The sequence below is a fragment of the Ranitomeya imitator genome, chromosome 3 (assembly GCF_032444005.1).
Source record: "Ranitomeya imitator isolate aRanImi1 chromosome 3, aRanImi1.pri, whole genome shotgun sequence".
NCBI lineage: Eukaryota > Metazoa > Chordata > Amphibia > Anura > Dendrobatidae > Ranitomeya > Ranitomeya imitator.
Genome location: NC_091284.1, coordinates 139072058 through 139092633, shown reverse-complemented (window position 1 = coordinate 139092633; position 20576 = coordinate 139072058). Strand labels below are relative to the sequence as shown.

The following is a 20576-nucleotide window of genomic DNA, read 5'->3' as shown; positions in this document are numbered from 1 at the left end:
GTTAGGGGCTGCACGGGTGGGGCTACTTTCACACTAGCGCTTTGGTACGTTGTGATGTGTAGCAATCCTGATGCATCCTGATCCAGATTGCATCCCTACACTTAACATAGGGACGCATGGACCTGCATTTGCATCAGGATCAGTGTGTCAGGATTTTTCATGTGCTCCCAAAACGCACTTTTTTACGAATTTTCTTTCCCCTCTGCCCTAGAAGTCAGAATTTCACATTTGCAACCAAATCCTGATCAGGATGCAGTTCCATGCATTTGCAGAAAAAATACGGATGCAGATAAATTGTGTCCAAGAGGGAACCACTACAGCAATGTACAAAAACCGCCACATATTAGAAAGTAATACGTTAACTACAACCGAGTAGCAGAGGGGCCCTGTTCACAAGATCGAACAATCTGGAGAAACAGCAATACTAAAAACAGTCTGTACTGCGTCACTAGATACTTATCCAGGTGTATAATGAGGCTCTCACTGTACAGGCAAAGACCTGGAACGATGACTGTGGAAAACGCATTTTTATTTAAAAAAAGAGCCGGTTCGTGAGCCGAAATAGCCGGCTCTTTATGGGGAGCGCAGCTGAATGAACCGGATCACGAAAAAGAGCCGGGACTGCCCATCACTACTTTTTACTCCTCAGATTTGGGGTTAGAATCGGAAGTATGTAGCTTACAGCTATGCTATGTCCTGGTCTAACTATACTTCATGGGGAAACACTGACCTCCACTGACTGCTTTGAGTATTGCACTGTTTTCACTTGTGACAGAGGTTATACTTTCATTCACAACGTTTATCTATACACTTTTTTTTATAGAATGCACTTCCTTTTTACTTATGTTTGATATTTGTTATATACACATCAAAAAAAAATTTCTACCAATTTTTACACATTTTTTGCACATTATTTCTACACTATTTGGCAATTATATATATATACTAATACACATATAAGCCAACTATTAATGTCAGTGTATTCCATAATCCATGTTTTACTGGATATGTTTGCGTCTTTATAGTTATATACAGAAAGCATTTTTAAATATTTGATTATGTGCATGAGTGTTTTTTTATCTGATTGTTTTAAGCTACTGTATTTACTGATAAATTATATGTTTATGATATAAAATTGGACTTTTTTTGTCCGTCCTTTTTTTCCTTGAGGTTTTACCGGCTGTCTTTCCATTTAGTGGTTCAACCTCCTAGATATGTTTTATATATTTAATACATACATATATATATATATATATATATATATATATATATATATACACACACACATATATATATATATATATATATATATATATATATATATATATTTATATATATATATATATATATATATACACAGCGGGGCAAAAAAGTATTTAGTCAGTCAGCAATAGTGCAAGTTCCACCACTTAAAAAGATGAGAGGCGTCTGTAATTTACGTCAGAGGTAGACCTCAACTATGGGAGACAAACTTAGAAAAAAAAATCCAGAAAATCACATTGTCTGTTTTTTTATCATTTTATTTGCATATTATGGTGGAAAATAAGTATTTGATCAGAAACAAACAATCAAGATTTCTGGCTCTCACAGACCTGTAACTTCTTTTTTAAGAGTCTCCTCTTTCCTCCACTCATTACCTGTAGTAATGGCACCTGTTTAAACTTGTTATCAGTATAAAAAGACACCTGTGCACATCCTCAAACAGTCTGACTCCAAACTCCACTATGGTGAAGACCAAAGAGCTGTCAAAGGACACCAGAAACAAAATTGTAGCCCTGCACCAGGCTGGGAAGACTGAATCTGCAATAGCCAACCAGCTCGGAGTGAAGAAATCAACAGTGGGAGCAATAATTAGAAAATGGAAGACATACAAGACCACTGATAATCTCCCTCGATCTGGGGCTCCACGCAAAATCCCACCCCGTGGGGTCAGAATGATCACAAGAACGGTGAGCAAAAATCCCAGAACCACGCGGGGGGACCTAGTGAATGAACTGCAGAGAGCTGGGACCAATGTAACAAGGCCTACCATAAGTAACACACTACGCCACCATGGACTCAGATCCTGCAGTGCCAGACGTGTCCCACTGCTTAAGCCAGTACATGTCCGGGCCAGTCTGAAGTTTGCTAGAGAGCATTTGGATGATCCAGAGGAGTTTTGGGAGAATGTCCTATGGTCTGATGAAACCAAACTGGAACTGTTTGGTAGAAACACAACTTGTCGTGTTTGGAGGAAAAAGAATACTGAGTTGCATCCATCAAACACCATACCTACTGTAAAGCATGGTGGTGGAAACATCATGCTTTGGGGCTGTTTCTCTGCAAAGGGGCCAGGACGACTGATCCGGGTACATGAAAGAATGAATGGGGCCATGTATCGTGAGATTTTGAGTGCAAACCTCCTTCCATCAGCAAGGGCATTGAAGATGAAACGTGGCTGGGTCTTTCAACATGACAATGATCCAAAGCACACCGCCAGGACAACGAAGGAGTGGCTTCGTAAGAAGCATTTCTAGGTCCTGGAGTGGCCTAGCCAGTCTCCAGATCTCAACCCTATAGAAAATCTTTGGAGGGAGTTGAAAGTCCGTGTTGCCAAGTGAAAAGCCAAAAACATCACTGCTCTAGAGGAGATCTGCATGGAGGAATGGGCCAACATACCAACAACAGTGTGTGGCAACCTTGTGAAGACTTACAGAAAACGTTTGACCTCTGTCATTGCCAACAAAGGATATATTACAAAGTATTGAGATTAAATTTTGTTTCTGACCAAATACTTATTTTCCACCATAATATGCAAATAAAATGTTAAAAAAACAGACAATGTGATTTTCTGGATTTTTTTTTCTCAGTTTGTCTCCCATAGTTGAGGTCTACCTATGATGTAAATTACAGACGCCTCTCATCTTTTTAAGTGGTGGAACTTGCACTATTGCTGACTGACTAAATACTTTTTTGCCCCACTGTATATACTTACTAGGTGTTTCCAGCCAGCTTACGCTCGGCACGCTCATTGCTATCTAATTAACGCTGCTGGTGATTAAGCTAAAGTAAATAACGACAACATTCAATAGCGCTTACGCAGGTGGTAAATTAACTTAAAATGAAGTTAATAATAATAATCATAAAAAATCTGAATAATACTAATAATACATTTTATTCACAGTGTAAAATAAAAAAAAAAACTGGATTCAGTAAGATGTGCGTTTTTTATTCCTTCCAGCATCTAAACAAATTTCATAACGAAACATAAATTAGGTTAAAATTTCTCTGTAAACACAATTAAATGTATAGTCATTTTTGTAATTTTCAAAAATCTTTCCTCGACTTCTACCAGGTACAATTTAATGTGTGGGACAGGATTATGTGTGGTAATGTGGTGGTGGGGGGGGGGGGATTATGTGTGATAATGTGGTGGTGTGGTGATGTGTTTTGAGCCGCTGTGTCCTCGTTTGGACATGGTCTTCCTCCTCTTCCACTACCTTCTACTCTAAAAGGTCAGTTATGCTTTATTTACTTTCTATATAAATGCATTGGTCTATAATTGCAATGTTTACATGTGTTGTTTAGCAACGTGGTCCCCCTTCTCTGCTCTTACTCCCCTGCAGCGTTCCAGTGCCATACCTAGTTCTCTCTGGGCATTATTTGTATAATTGTACATATTGTTTATAATGTATATATTACCCTTTTGTGAACCTTTTTTTTTTTGTTAACATGGGTTACCCCTATCGTTCCTGTAGGCCCCCCGCTGTGTACGCCTTCCTCTTGTCATTTTCCCATTATCATTTTGTTTATTCCCCGTCTTTTTGCCTGTATTTTGTATTTACGTGCCTACATTTTTATTGTGTGATTCCTGTTCTCTGTATATGATCTCTAATATACTGATTTTCTGTGTTTTTACAGTGAGGTTTGATAAAGGCCCAATAAGGGGTCGAAACGTTACCTCAACATTCGATTTAATCACTGTGGTGTTCCCTGTTATGAATTAAAATAATTCTCACATCTATGACGCAAATTCAAATTTGAGTGCGGTTGTTTTTCTTTGATACTGAGCTATCTGGATTCCATCCAGGTTCAGCCTGCACCAACCTCATAGTTCCAGAGTGCACGCCTTGCCTTGTAGTAATGTGGTGGGGGGCGGGATTATCTGTGGTAATGGGGTGGGGGGCAGGATTATGTGTGGTAATATTGGAGGGGCCATATTATGTGTGGTAATGGGGTGGGGGGCGGGATTATGTGTGGTAATGTTATGTGTGGTAATATGGTGGGGGGGTGGTATTATGTGGTAATATGGTGGGGGCGGGATTGTGTGTGGTAATGAGGTGGGGGGGGGCGGAATTATGTGTGGTAATATGGTGGGGGCGGTATTATGTGTGGTAATGTGGTGGGGGGCGGGATTGTGTGGTATTGTGGTGGGGGGGCGGGATTATCTGTGACAATGTGGTGGGGGCGGGATTATGCGTGGTGATGGGGTGGGATTATGCGTGGTGATGTGTTGGGGGGCAGGATTATGTGAGGTGATGGGTGGGGGGCGGGATTATGGGTGGGGGGCACTATTGTGTGTGGTAATGTGGTGGGGGGCGGGATTGTGTGTGGTGATGTGGTGGAGGGCGGGATTATGCATGGTGATGGGGTGGGGGTGGGATTATGCGTGGTGATGTGTTGGGGGGTGGGATTATGTGAGGTGATGGGTGGGGGGCGCTATTGTGTGTGGTAATGTGGTGGGAGGCGGAGCTTCTGTGCAGGGGGCGGGATTAGCGAGTAATCACGATGCCTCTTTATATATATATATATATATATATATAGATAGATAGATATATATATAGATAGATAGATATATATAGATAGATAGATAGATAGATATATATATATATATATATATATAGAGAGAGAGAGAGAGAGAGATATATATATATAAATATATATATTTTTTATAAGATAACTAAATACATCTTTTGGGAGGTACTCCTGATTTGTGGTATTTATTAGTATGTATGTATGTAGTATTAGATAAATGACACAGTATACCCAAAATTGGTGTGTATAAATTTCACTAGTATACTATCACCCACAAAAGTGATATATAAAATAAACCACCAGGGTGCGCTGTGCCCGATTGCAGTGAAACCACTGCTTAAGAAGGTAAAAGCAAAGCAATATTACAGGGACCAAAAAAGAAGAAAAACATACACGGCAAAGAACTATTAAAAATATGGCTTTATTAAAAGGAAATGCCAATGATTTACTCAAATAAAAACAGAAAAACCACATCCGCTAGGCAACAGGATTATGAAGCTGTATACATTAACAAGCAATGGCCCCCACAATATCAGAATAAAAATTATAATTAACAAGTTGTACACCAGACACTTTAACATATAAGGATAAAAATCTCCCAGTGTAAAATTATGTAAAAATATTATATGTGTGAGTTAAAAAATATATGTTTGTATAAAAATTATCGTGTGCAAGATAAAACAAAAAATAAAAATAATCTTTCACCTAACTATAAAAAATCCCATATATTTATAATGTGTCATAAATATATATTGCACAAAAACAAATGACAAAGCAAAATTGTGTAAACCAAGGAACCAGGGGTTTAATAAAACAGGGGATTAATAGAATCCAATAATATAACTACCAAAACTCCAGTAAGGTGCAAAATTGTTAAAGTGATAATGTGCCGTCACACGACTCAGAAATAGTTAAAGTGCACACCTGCAAATCACTGTCAAACAGACATAATCATAGCGTCTGTCTGAATGTGCATGGTATAAAGTGCGGCTGTACAAACAAAGTATAGGATCTCTCTACCTGTGGGGGGTTTCTCCAGTGCCAGCGCGTACCCGACGCGCGTTTCGGTCTTTAACCTGACGAAGGTTAAAGACCGAAACGCGCGTCGGGTACACGCTGGCACTGGAGAGAGCCCCCACAGGTAGAGAGATCTTATACTTTGTTTGTACAGCCGCACTTTATACCATGCACATTCAGACAGACGCTATGATTATGTCTGTTTGACAGTGATTTGCAGGTGTGCACTTTAACTATTTCTGAGTCGTGTGACGGCACATTATCACTTTAACAATTTTGCACCTTACTGGAGTTTTGGTAGTTATATTATTGGATTCTATTAATCCCCTGTTTTATTAAACCCCTGGTTCCTTGGTTTACACAATTTTGCTTTGTCATTTGTTTTTGTGCAATATATATTTATGACACATTATAAATATATGGGATTTTTTATAGTTAGGTGAAAGATTATTTTTATTATTTATTTTTTGTTTTATCTTGCACACGATAATTTTTATACAAACACATATATTTTTTAACTCACACATATAATATTTTTACATAATTTTACACTGGGAGATTTTTATCCTTATATGTTAAAGTGTCTGGTGTACAACTTGTTAATTATAATTTTTATTCTGATATTGTGGGGGCCATTGCTTGTTAATGTATACAGCTTCATAATCCTGTTGCCTCGCGGATGTGGTTTTTCTGTTTTTATTTGAGTAAATCATTGGCATTTCCTTTTAATAAAGCCATATTTTTAATAGTTCTTTGCCGTGTATGTTTTTCTTCTTTTTTGGTCCCTGTAATATTGCTTTGCTTTTATGTATGTAGTATGTATGTTGTATGCATGTACAATGCCTACAAGTAGTATTCAACCCCCTGCAGATTTAGCAGGTTTAATAAGATGCAAATAAGTTAGAGCCTTCAAACTTCAAACAAGAGCAGGATTTATTAACAGATGCATAAATCTTACAAACCAAAAAGTTTTGTTGCTCAGTTAAATTTTTATAAATTTTAAACATAAAAGTGTGGGTCAATTATTATTCAACCCCTAGGTTTAATATTTTGTGGAATAACCTTTGTTTGCAATTACAGCTAATAATCGTCTTTTATAAGACCTGATCAGGCCGGCACAGGTCTCTGGAGTTATCTTGGCCCACTCCTCCATGCAGATCTTCTCCAAGTTATCTAGGTTCTTTGGGTGTCTCGTGGACCTTAATCTTGAGCTCCTTCCACAAGTTTTCAATTGGGTTAAGGTCAGGAGACTGACTAGGCCACTGCAACACCTTGATTTTTTTGCCTCTTGAACCAGGCCTTGGTTTTCTTGGCTGTGTGCTTTGGGTCGTTGTCTTGTTGGAAGATGAAATGACGACCCATCTTAAGATCCTTGATGGAGGAGCGGAGGTTCTTGGCCAAAATCCCCAGGTAGGCCATGCTATCCATCTTCCCATGGATGCGGACCAGATGGCCAGGCCCCTTGGCTGAGAAACAGCCCCACAGCATGATGCTACCACCACCATGCTTGACTGTAGGGATGGTATTCTTGGGGTCGTATGCAGTGCCATCCAGTCTCCAAACGTCACGTGTGTGGTTGGCACCAAAGATCTCGATCTTCATCTCGTCAGACCAGAGAACCTTGAACCAGTCAGTCTCAGAGTCCTCCAAGTGATCATGAGCAAACTGTAGACGAGCCTTGACATGACGCTTTGAAAGTAAAGGTACCTTACGGGCTCGTCTGGAACGGAGACCATTGCGGTGGAGTACGTTACTTATGGTATTGACTGAAACCAATGTCCCCACTGCCATGAGATCTTCCCGGAGCTCCTTCCTTGTTGTCCTTGGGTTAGCCTTGACTCTTCGGACAAGCCTGGACTCGGCACGGGAGGAAACTTTTAAAGGCTGTCCAGGCCGCAGAAGGGTAACAGTAGTTCCATAAGCCTTCCACTTCCGGATGATGCTCTCAACAGTGGAGACAGGTAGGCCCAACTCCTTGGAAAGGGTTTTGTACCCCTTGCCAGCCTTGTGACCCTCCATGATCTTGTCCCTGATGGCCTTGGAATGCTCCTTTGTCTTTCCCATGTTGACCATGTATGAGTGCTGTTCACAAGTTTGGGGAGGGTCTTAAATAGTCAGAAAAGGCTGGAAAAAGAGATAATTAATCCAAACATGTGAAGCTCATTGTTCTTTGTGCCTGAACTACTTCCTAATACTTTAGGGGAACCAAACAGAATTCTGGTGGGTTGAGGGGTTGAATAATAAATGACCCTCTGAAAAAGACTTTTCACAATTTAAAAAAAAAATAAACAAAGAAATAATATTCTTTTTTTGCTGCAGTGCATTTCACACTTCCAGGCTGATCTACAGTCCAAATGTCACAATGCCAAGTTAATTCCAAATGTGTAAACCTGCTAAATCTGCAGGGGGTTGAATACTACTTGTAGGCACTGTATGTATTATGTATGTATGTAGTATGTATGTAGTATGCATGTAGTATGTATGTGGTATGTAGTATGTAGTATGTTGTCATGATCCCAATGGCAGGGGATCACAAAAGGACAAGCACACAAAAAACATAACAAGCTCTAGGGTGATGGAAACTAAGCTGACCGCGATCCTGAACCTAAGTCACAACACTAGCAGTAGCCGGGGAACGTGCCTACGATGATTCTAGACGTCTCGCGCCAGCCGAAGGACTAGCTTCCCCTATTAGAAGAAACAAAGACCTCTCTTGCCTCCAGAGAAACACCCCACAGAAATAGCAGCCCCCCACATGTAATGACGGTGAAATGAGAGGAAAGCACATACGTAGTAATGAAAACAGATTCAGCAAAATGAGGCCCGCTAAAACTAGATAGCAGAGGATACAAAAGTGAACTGCGCGGTCAGCGAAAAACCCTACAAAAAACCATCCTGAAATTACCTGAACTCATGTGCCAACTCATGGAACATGAGGAGTAATATCAGCCCACTAGAGCAACCAGCAACAAGGAATCACATAACTGCAAGCTGGACTAAAACAAAAATAAAGCAAAACGTGGAACAGGAAAATCAAAAACTTAGCTTGTCCTGATGATTACAGAAGTGGAAAGCAGAGGTAACAAGACACACTGATTACATTGATCGCCGGCGAGGAAATGACAAGAAAGCCAGGTTAAATAGGAAACTCCCATATCCTGATAGAACAGGTGGACACCAGAGACCGCAGAGAACACAAGTCACCTAGTACCATCTGTAACCACCAGAGGGAGCCCAAAAACAGAATCCACAACAGTACCCCCCCCTTGAGGAGGGGTCACCGAACCCTCACGAGAACCACCAGGGCGACCAGGATGAGCCCTATGAAATGCACGGACCAAATCAGCAGCATGAACATCAGAGGCAACCACCCAAGAATTATCCTCCTGACCATAACCCTTCCACTTGACCAAATACTGAAGTTTCCGTCTGGAAACACGAGAATCCAAGATCTTCTCCACAACATACTCCAATTCTCCCTCCACCAGCACCGGAGCAGGAGGCTCAAGCGAAGGAACAACAGGTACCTCATTCTTCCGCAACAACGACCGATGGAACACATTATGAATAGCAAACGATGCCGGGAGATCCAAACGAAACGACACAGGGTTAAGAATTTCCAAGATCCTATAGGGACCGATAAACCGAGGCTTGAACTTAGGAGAAGAGACCTTCATAGGAACAAAACGAGAAGACAACCACACCAAGTCCCCAACACGAAGTCGAGCACCCACGCGGCGACGGCGATTAGCAAACTGCTGAGCCCTCTCCTGGGACAACTTCAAATTGTCCACCACATGACTCCAAATCCGATGCAACCTATCCACCACCATGTCCACTCCAGGACAATCAGAAGGCTCCACCTGACCAGAGGAAAAACGAGGATGAAACCCCGAATTACAAAAGAAAGGAGAAACCAAGGTAGCAGAACTAGCCTGATTATTAAGGGCAAATTCGGCAAGCGGCAAAAAGGTAACCCAGTCATCTTGATCAGCAGAAACAAAACACCTTAAATAAGTTTCCAAGGTCTGATTAGTTCGTTCCATCTGGCCATTCGTCTGAGGATGGAATGCAGACGAAAAGGACAAATCAATGCCCATCTTAGCACAGAACGTCCGCCAAAATCTAGACACAAACTGGGATCCCCTGTCAGAAACAATGTTCTCCGGAATCCCATGCAAACGAACCACGTTCTGAAAAAACAGAGGGACCAACTCAGAGGAGGAAGGTACCTTAGGCAAGGGGACCAGATGAACCATCTTAGAAAAGCGGTCACACACAACCCAGATGACGGACATTTTTTGAGAGACAGGGAGATCCGAAATAAAGTCCATGGAAATGTGCGTCCAAGGCCTCTTCGGGATAGGCAAAGGTGACAACAATCCACTGGCCCGAGAACAGCAAGGCTTAGCCCGAGCGCAAACTTCACAAGACTGCACAAAAGAACGCACATCCCTCGACAAGGAAGGCCACCAAAAAGACCTGGCCACCAAGTCTCTAGTACCAAATATTCCAGGATGACCTGCCAACGCAGAAGAATGGACCTCGGAGATGACTCTAGTGGTCCAATTATCCGGAACAAACAGTCTTTCAGGCGGACAACGATCAGGTTTATCCCCCTGAAACTCCTGCAAAGCACGTCGCAAGTCTGGGAAGACAGCCGACAAAATCACCCCATCCCTAAGGATACCAGTGGGCTCAGAATTTCCAGGGGAATCAGGCACAAAACTACTAGAAAGAGCATCCGCCTTCACATTCTTTGAACCTGGCAGGTATGAAACCACAAAATCGAAACGGGAGAAAAACAGTGACCAACGAGCCTGTCTAGGATTCAGACGCTTGGCAGACTCAAGGTAAATCAGATTTTTGTGATCAGTCAAGACCACCACACGATGTCTAGCACCCTCAAGCCAATGACGCCACTCCTCAAATGCCCACTTCATGGCCAAAAGCTCCCGATTACCAACATCATAATTCCGCTCAGTGGGCGAAAACTTTCTAGAAAAGAACGCACATGGATTCATCACCGAGCAATCGGAGCTTCTCTGTGACAAAACCGCCAAATGGTGCACAGGTTTGCGCTCCCGTAAACGCCGATCAATCTGAATAGCCATAGTCATAGACTCATTCAGACCTGTAGGCGCAGGGAACCCCACCATAACATCTTTAATGGCCTCAGAAAGGCCATCTCTGAATTTTGCAGCCAGAGCGCACTCATTCCACTGAGTAAGCACCGACCATTTCCGAAATTTCTGACAATATATTTCTGCTTCATCTTGCCCCTGAGAGAGAGCCAATAAAGCTTTTTCAGCCTGAATCTCTAGGTTAGGTTCCTCATAGAGCAAACCCAATGCCAGAAAAAACGCATCCACATTGAGCAACGCAGGATCCCCTGGTGCCAATGCAAATGCCCAATTCTGAGGGTCACCCCGCAGGAAAGATATTACAATTTTGACTTGCTGAGCAGGGTCTCCAGAGGAGCGAGATTTCAAAGAAAGAAACAACTTGCAATTGTTCCTAAAATTCAGAAAACTAGATCTATCTCCAGAAAAAAACTCTGGGATAGGAATTCTAGGTTCAGACATAGGAGCATGTACAACAAAATCTTGTATATTTTGAACCTTAGCAGCAAGATTATTCAGGCTGGAAGCCAAACTCTGGACGTCCATGATAAACAGCTGAGGTCAGAGCCATTCAAGGATTAAGAGGAGGTAAGACGCAGCCAGGCTGCAATTAAGGCTAGGCAGCAAACTCTGAGGGAAGGAAAAAAAAAAAAAAAAAACTTCCTCACACTACTTTTCCTCCTACTTCAGCCAATACGATTACCACTTTTGGGCCGGCGATACTGTCATGATCCCAATGGCAGGGGATCACAAAAGGACAAGCACACAAAAAACATAACAAGCTCTAGGGTGATGGAAACTAAGCTGACCGCGATCCTGAACCTAATTCACAACACTAGCAGTAGCCGGGGAACGTGCCTACGATGATTCTAGACGTCTCGCGCCAGCCGAAGGACTAGCTTCTCCTATTAGAAGAAACAAAGACCTCTCTTGCCTCCAGAGAAACACCCCACAGAAATAGCAGCCCCCCACATGTAATGACGGTGAAATGAGAGGAAAGCACATACGTAGTAATGAAAACAGATTCAGCAAAATGAGGCCCGCTAAAACTAGATAGCAGAGGATACAAAAGTGAACTGCGCGGTCAGCGAAAAACCCTACAAAAAACCATCCTGAAATTACCTGAACTCATGTGCCAACTCATGGAACATGAGGAGTAATATCAGCCCACTAGAGCAACCAGCAACAAGGAATCACATAACTGCAAGCTGGACTAAAACAAAAATAAAGCAAAACGTGGAACAGGAAAATCAAAAACTTAGCTTGTCCTGATGATTACAGAAGCGGAAAACAGAGGTAACAAGACACACTGATTACATTGATCGCCGGCGAGGAAATGACAAGAAAGCCAGGTTAAATAGGAAACTCCCATATCCTGATAGAACAGGTGGACACCAGAGACCGCAGAGAACACAAGTCACCCAGTACCATCTGTAACCACCAGAGGGAGCCCAAAAACAGAATCCACAACAGTATGTATGTTGTATGTATGTAGTATGTTTGTAGTATGTATGTTGTGTGTATGTAGTATGTTGTATGTAGTATGTATGTAGTATGTTTGTAGTATGTATGTTGTATGTATGTAGTATGTTGTATGTAGTATGTATGTTTGTGTTTGTTTGTTTGTTTTTTACATTCAACACATTAGCCGGATGATGGGACTACTACTGTCCCATCATTGGCTAATGTGTCAATCACTGTCATTGTAGCAGGCATAGCCCGATGGGACTTGTAGTCCCATCGGATGCCTGCACGAGCACACAAGCCCGAGGACCCCCCACAGCCCACACAGACCCCCGGCAGGCCCACACAGACCCCCACCAGCCCGCACAGACCCCCGGCAGGCCTGCATTGAACCCCGGCAGGCCCGCACAGACACGCAGTCTCCACCCACGCACCGCCCACACTCCATTATAGTGCATCATGACATCATTTCAGCAGCCAATCACAGCCATGCCATTAGTTAACATGCCTAACAGGAAACTTCCGAATCCGGTTTTCGATATTCTAAAAGTATGGGAACTCCGATACAGCGAATATCGGCCAATACCCGATATTGCAGTATCGGAATGCTCAACACTTCTGAAGAATTATAAAAATGCCAACTTAGATCCCATAGACAGTGCCCAGCTTGTGCTTCTGGAGGCAGACACTCCATAAATTGTTAAGTGGACTTTCAGTTTGTGGCTGGTTACTGCGGTTTAGGAAAACTCTGGGGCACAGAATTAGGCATTTTGATTTAGGAGATTACACTGAAATGTATTTGTGGCGGTGTTAAAGACATGTCACTTTTCCAGAGCCTTTGATCTCCCAGTAACGTGGGAACCTCCTGTATTTCCAGAGACAGACGAAGGACTTCAGTAGGTACTTGCTTTTTGCAGAATAAGTTAGGGGTTTTAAGGTAACATTTTGGGGTACATAACATGTTTTGTTCGCTTTCAGTACAAGGCTGGATCACATTCTTGTGTTCTATGCCGAGTAGTTACGTTGGGATCGCCTCCACCCATCCTGGGTGTCAAAATGTTTTGGGTGCAGCAAGTTAATATCTTTTAAATTCTGTGTTGGCTGCTTGGCGGAGGGCTCAATCCACAATTATTGCTATTTATAATGCAAGAAGGGGTTGCACCCCCCCCAAGCAGCCCCCCCAGTAGCTGCTGAGGTAATATAAGTGTTACATGTTAATATCCCATAACTCTGTTATGAAGAGACGCGACCAATCAGCGACGGGCACAGTCCAGCCGCGAATTCGCCCCTCCCTACTCCCCTCCAGTCAGTGCCCCCTCCCTACTGCCCTCCAGTCAGTGCCCCCATAGCGGTTTAGCAGTCCGTTAAACGGACTGCGTTACACCGCGACATAACGCGGTGTAACGCAGTCTGTTAACGCTGCTATTAACCCTGTGTGACCAACTTTTTACTATTGATGCTGCCTATGCAGCATCAATAGTAAAAAGATCTAATGTAAAAATAATTTAAAAAAAAATCATTTTATTCTCACCTTCCGTTGCCTTTCCCGCTCCTCGTAATGCTCCGGTCCCAAGAATGCATTGCGGCAATGACTGGAGATGACGTAGCGGTCTCGCGAGACCGCTACATCATCACATGTTATTGCCACAATGCATTCTTGGGACCGGAGCGTGGCGAGGAGCTTCGCTAAACGCCTGGGCTGGATCCGGGGGCCACCGGAAGGTGAGTATATAACTATTTTTTATTTTAATTCTTTTTAAAGAGGGATATGGTGCCCACATTGCTATATACTATGTGGGCTGTGTTAGATACTACGTGGGCTTTGTTATATACTGCATGGGCTGTGTTATATACTGCTGGCCTGTGTTATATACTACATCTCTGTGCTATATACTACATGAGCTGTGCTATATACTACGTGGCTGTGCAATATACTACGTGGCTGTGTTATATACTATGTGGGCTGTGTTATATACTACGTGGGCTGTGTTATATACTGCGTGGGCTGTGTTATATACTGCGTGGGCTGTGCTATATACTGTGTGGGCTGTGCTATATACTACGTGGCTGTGCTATATACTACTACACATATTCTGGAATACCCGATGCGTTACAATCGGGCCACCATCTAGTATGTAATAAGCTCCTCAATATATTTCAATACAGGCATACATACTCCCTGGGCACTTGTTTTATACTTAGCCACTAGAGTACAATGTGCTTACTTTTTGTTGTTTGGCTGTACTCAGAAGTCAAATATGTACGCTGAGAAGTTACACCACTACTCCAGCTACTATTCCCTGTAAGAAATAAAAATAAAATAGAACAAAAAGTTGTGAAAATTCTCAAATAAAATTTACGTTGCGCACTTCAAAATATACAGTAAGTACAGTAAAATATATTGTTCTACATTGTTGTAATATAAGGGGTTGTGTCCTATGTTTTGTCTTCCGGAGTGCACAGCCCCCCAGCCTACCGGCTGCCTGCTTGCCAGGATCCACAGCCTCCTGCCTGATTGACAGTTCAGACAAGGAACATGGTTACATCGTTGGTCTGAACCAAGTGCTCTCCAATGCTACAAGCATCTTTGCCTATGCAGCAATGAGACAGCACAGTGACACCTGCAACACTAAAGTCAGGCCAAATCCAGTATTATATACCTATATATTGGTGGTTAATACCAAATCTGGCAAATTATTAAATGCCATTCTGCACTTTATAAAAGTAGGCACCGTCATGTAATTTTGTGTCAAAATGGAATAAATAAAAAATGCAAAAAAATAAAATGAATGGCAAAAGTACAAGCAAACAAAAACCACACCACACAGTCCAAACATACCACCTAACCCTATGGCTACATTGTACATTTCTTTATAAATTAACAGAACTGGAAAGACCAAAAAAATGCTTTTTACGTATCCTGGTGGTTCTGAGGTTGTTTTTTCATGACACATTGTTCTAATAGTAAATTTAGGTCAAAATGTTTTACATTTATTAAACATAAAAAATGAAAATTTTCATAAAAATGTGGAAAAATGTTGCACCTCTCAATTTTTTAATGTGTCTGCCCCCTTAAAACAGTTAGTCAGACCACACAAATCTGTTAAATGTTGACATTTCTCATAGGCTTCCTTATGCATAATTTTTTATACAGTGGGGCAAAAAAGTATTTAGTCAGTCAGCAATAGTGCAAGTTCCACCACTTAAAAATATGAGAGGCATCTGTAATTTACATCATAGGTAGACCTCAACTATGGGAGACAAACTGAGAAAAAAAAATCCAGAAAATCACATTGTCTGTTTTTTTAACATTTTATTTGCATATTATGGTGGAAAATAAGTATTTGGTCAGAAACAAAATTTCATCTCAATACTTTGTAATATATCCTTTGTTGGCAATGACAGAGGTCAAACGTTTTCTGTAAGTCTTCACAAGGTTGCCACACACTGTTGTTGGTATGTTGGCCCATTCCTCCATGCAGATCTGCTCTAGAGCAGTGATGTTTTTGGCTTTTCGCTTGGCAACACGAACTTTCAACTCCCTCCAAAGGTTTTCTATAGTGTTGAGATCTGGAGACTGGCTAGGCCACTCCAGGACCTTGAAATGCTTCTTACAAAGCCACTCCTTCGTTGCCCTGGCGGTGTGCTTTGGATCATTGTCATGTTGAAAGTGCAGCCACGTTTCATCTTCAATGCCCTTGCTGATGGAAGGAGGTTTGCACTCAAAATCTCACGATACATGGCCCCATTCATTCTTTCATGTACCCGGATCAGTCGTCCTGGCCCCTTTGCAGAGAAACAGCCCCAAAGCATGATGTTTCCACCACCATGCTTTACAGTAGGTATGGTGTTTGATGGATGCAACTCAGTATTCTTTTTCCTCCAAACACGACAAGTTGTGTTTCTACCAAACAGTTCCAGTTTGGTTTCATCAGACCATAGGACATTCTCCCAAAACTCCTCTGGATCATCCAAATGCTCTCTAGCAAACTTCAGACGGGCCTGGACATATACTGGCTTAAGCAGTGGGACACGTCTGGCACTGCAGGATCTGAGTCCATGGTGGCGTAGTGTGTTACTTATGGTAGGCATTGTTACATTGGTCCCAGCTCTCTGCAGTTCATTCACTAGGTCCCCCCGCGTGGTTCTGGGATTTTTGCTCACCGTTCTTGTGATCATTCTGACCCCACGGGGTGGGATTTTGCGTGGAGCCCCAGATCGAGGGAGATTATCAGTGGTCTTGTATGTCTTCCATTTTCTAATTATTGCTCCCACTGTTGATTTCTTCACTCCAAGCTGGTTGGCTATTGCAGATTCAGTCTTCCCAGCCTGGTGCAGGGCTACAATTTTGTTTCTGGTGTCCTTTGACAGCTCTTTGGTCTTCACCATAGTGGAGTTTGGAGTCAGACTGTTTGAGGGTGTGCACAGGTGTCTTTTTATACTGATAACAAGTTTAAACAGGTGCCATTACTACAGGTAATGAGTGGAGGAAAGAGGAGACTCTTAAAGAAGAAGTTACAGGTCTGTGAGAGCCAGAAATCTTGATTGTTTGTTTCTGACCAAATACTTATTTTCCACCATAATATGCAAAAAAAATGATAAAAAAACAGACAATGTGATTTTCTGGATTTTTTTTTCTCAGTTTGTCTCCCATAGTTGAGGTCTACCTATGATGTAAATTACGGAACTTGCACTATTGCTGACTGACTAAATACTTTTTTGCCCCACTGTAAATCCATGTATTTTTTAGGACATTACACAGCTTATAAGTTTAGCAACAATTTTTCAATATGTTAAGGAATAGTGATGAGCGAATATACTCGTTACTCGAGATTTCCCGAGCACACTCGGGTGTCTTCCGAGTATTTTTTAGTGCTCGGAGATTTAGTTTTCATCGCCTCAGCTGAATGATTTACAGCTATTAGCCTGCATAAGTATATGTGGGGATTCCCTAGCAACCAGGCAACCCCCACATGTACTTAGCCTGGCTAATAGCTGTAAATCATTTAGCTGAGGCGATGAAAACTAAATCTCCGAGCACTAAAAAATACTCGGAGGACACCCGAGCATGCTCGGGAAATCTCGATTAACGCGTATATTCGCTCATCACTATCAAGGAACTAACATAAAAACTATTGACCCTTTATTACTGTATTCAATAGTATCCCACTGCATTAGCGGTAATCCAGCAATAACCCTTGCAAGCGGAAGCCGTGGGGGTCCCTTGAACATAATTACATTACATTAAAAACAAGCTAACAAACAGATAAAGAGTATAGAACGTAGGTGGGCCGGCATTTATTTTTTGTTACCAAATTGTCACACAATGGATGCTACACAGAAAAATAATATTATCTCTGATGTGTAATTACTCACCGTTACTGATGTTTGTTGTCACTGAAGATGAAAAAGTACTACTATTAAAGACAGTATCACTTCCTGGAAACAATCAAAAGATGAAATAATTTATACGAAGGAACAGAGCAGGTTTACATTGTAACAAGGTAAAAAAAATATCTATTCTGCATTAGGCTGATATGCAACTGTAGGTTGGTACGGGCTCAGTCTTTTATAAATGTCTTGCTGATGTGAAAAAGAGTGGTAATTCCCAGGCGCTGCCACATAGTGAAGAAAAAGGTGTACAGTGGGAAAAAAAGTATTTAGTCAGCCACCAATTGTGCAAGTTCTCCCACTTTGTTTCCACAGTCAGGAATGGCTCAGTATTTGCTCAGGATTTGACGCAGGTAAAATTTGCACCAAATCTGCATCTGAGGTCACAGGCAGGTCACCTGCATTTTTGTTGCGTTTTTCCATTGCATGCGTTTTTTTGTGACTTGAAATAAAGCTAATTGAAGGGGAAAAAAGTGATTTCCTGTTTGCAGATATATTGGGATATATTCCCACGGTCAGTAAACGCTGCGGGTTGGATGCTGCGTACATCTGCAGCGTCCAACCTGCAGCATCCAGCTGTTACAGCATAGTCGATGGGATTTCAAGAAACCCCATGTCCACTCTATGTGTGCACCGATGCCCTCGGTTCATCCGCAGAGACGGACATGCAGCACGTCTTTCCAGACCGCATGTCAATTTATGTAGTGGAAACGCTCAGTCTCCATTGCGTAAATTACCCACACACTTTCATTAGATGTGGTAAAACCGCATTATCTTCCTAGTCACATGCGTATTAAGTGCGGTAACACAGCTTACTACGCATGTGTACTAATTTACATAACAGGTGAATCTTGTGGCACAGCCGGACGTACATGACACAGAAAGTGGAGGAAAGCAGAGAGGTCCCCTCCTTTTTAATAAATAAATATTAAAAAAAAAAAAATAGCGTCGGGTCCCCCTATATATGTTATCCAGACAGAGTAAAGCAGACAGCTGCGGCCTGATATTTCAGACTGGTAAGGATCAAATATCCATGAACCTTACCAGCCTGATAATACAAGGCCACAGCAGTCTGCTTACCTTGGATGGTGAGCAAAAATAGTTGGATCCCCTCCAAAAAAAACAGTGTGGGGTCCCCCTATTTTTGTTAACCAGCCAAGGAAAAAGCAGACAGCTGCTGCCTGGTATTCTCAGGCTGGCGAGGCCCATGAATTTTAGCCCTCACCAGCCTAAAAACAGCAGCCAGCAGCCTCCCCACAACTGGCACATCCAAAGACGCGCAAATTGTGGCACTTTACCCAGCGCTTCCCACTTGTCCTGTAGCAGAGGCAAGTGGGGTAATATTTGTGGGGTTATGTCACCTTTGTATTGTCCGGTGATATCAAGCCCACGGCTTAGTAATGGAGAGGCGCCTATAAGACACCTCTCCATTACTAATCCTATAGTTATAAGGTCAATAAAGACAAACCCAGAATAAAATGCTTTAATAATCTTAATTCACTATGCTTACTGCATTGCCTAATTCCTGACACCTTTGATCTCCTGCAAAAAAAATAAAATAATAAACCAACATATAATACTCCCTGTCCGATGTAGTCCAATTACTGAGAGTCCCACAATGAGTCCAGCTCTGCTTCATCTGGATGCCTTTGGCGGAACATAGGCAATACGCCACCATCCAGCCTGACATCCAGACACAGCAGAGCTTGTAGATGACCACCGGAGATAAGTAGATCTCTAGTGGTCACCTGCACTGCAGTTCTCACGATCAGCTGATCAGCGAACCGTGAGAATTTTGCTAGTGACCGAAGATAACCCCGGCGGTCACATGCACGGAAGTTCTCGCAGTCAGCTGATCTCAGTGAACTGCAGTGTATGCAAACTTCTGGCTGAAACAAGGTAAGACATTATTTAAATTAGTTCACATGCGTAGTAACCTGGGGTTCCGCACTTACTACGCATGTGACTATTAATATAATGCGGTTTTACAGCATCTAATGATAGTCTATGGGAAATAGACTATCTAAAAAATAGACATGCTGTGGTCTGGAAAGATACGCCGAATGTCCGTTTACGCAAGGAGCCACGAGCGTCTTTTAACACATAGTGGACATGGGATTTCTTGCAATCCCATCCACTGTGCTGTAACATCTGGACGCTGTGGGTTTGACGCTGCGGCTGTATGCATCGTCAAACCCACAGCGTTTACTGACCGTGGGAACATACCCTCATTGACATCATAGGTAGACCACAACTATGAACATCAAAATTAAGAAAAATCTAGAAATTCACCTTGTCTGATTTGGCAAGATTTATTTTTCAAATTATGGTGGAAAATAAGTATTTGGTTATTAACAAAAGTTCATCTCAATATTTTGTTATATATCCTTTGTTGGCAATGACAGCTGTCAAACATTTTCTGTAAGTCTTCACAAGGTTGGCCACACTGTTGGTGGTATGTTGGCCCGTTCCTCCATGCAGAACTCCTTTAGAGCAGTGATGTTTTGGGCCTGTCGCAGGGCAACACGGACTTTCAACTCCCTCCAAAAGTTTTCAATAGGGTTGAGATCTAGAGACTGGCTAGGCCACTCCAGGACCTTCATATGCTTCTTACGAAGCCACTCCTTCATTGCTCTGGCGGCGTGCTTGGAATCATTATCATGCTGAAAGACCCATCCATGTTTCATCTTCAATGCCCTTGCTGATGGAAGGAGGTTTGCACTCAAAATCTGAAGATACATGGCCCCATTCATTCTTTCATGAACACAGATCAGTTTTCCAGGTCCC

General features: G+C 42.2%; 1 protein-coding gene across 3 annotated transcripts in view; it reads right to left on the bottom strand.

Moving 5' to 3' along the window:
• The window catches only part of ADGRG2 (adhesion G protein-coupled receptor G2), a 296348-nt gene that overhangs the window by 118483 nt on the left and 157289 nt on the right, over positions 1–20576 (bottom strand). For 2 of the 3 annotated variants that reach the window (XM_069761520.1, XM_069761519.1), the window contains 2 exons: positions 17775–17837; positions 14624–14698 (listed from right to left, as the gene is read on the bottom strand). In XM_069761520.1, the coding sequence (XP_069617621.1) occupies positions 14624–14698; positions 17775–17837 (138 nt within the window). The remainder of the gene's footprint in view (positions 1–14623; positions 14699–17774; positions 17838–20576) is intronic. The other variant, XM_069761521.1, reaches the window with a different exon arrangement.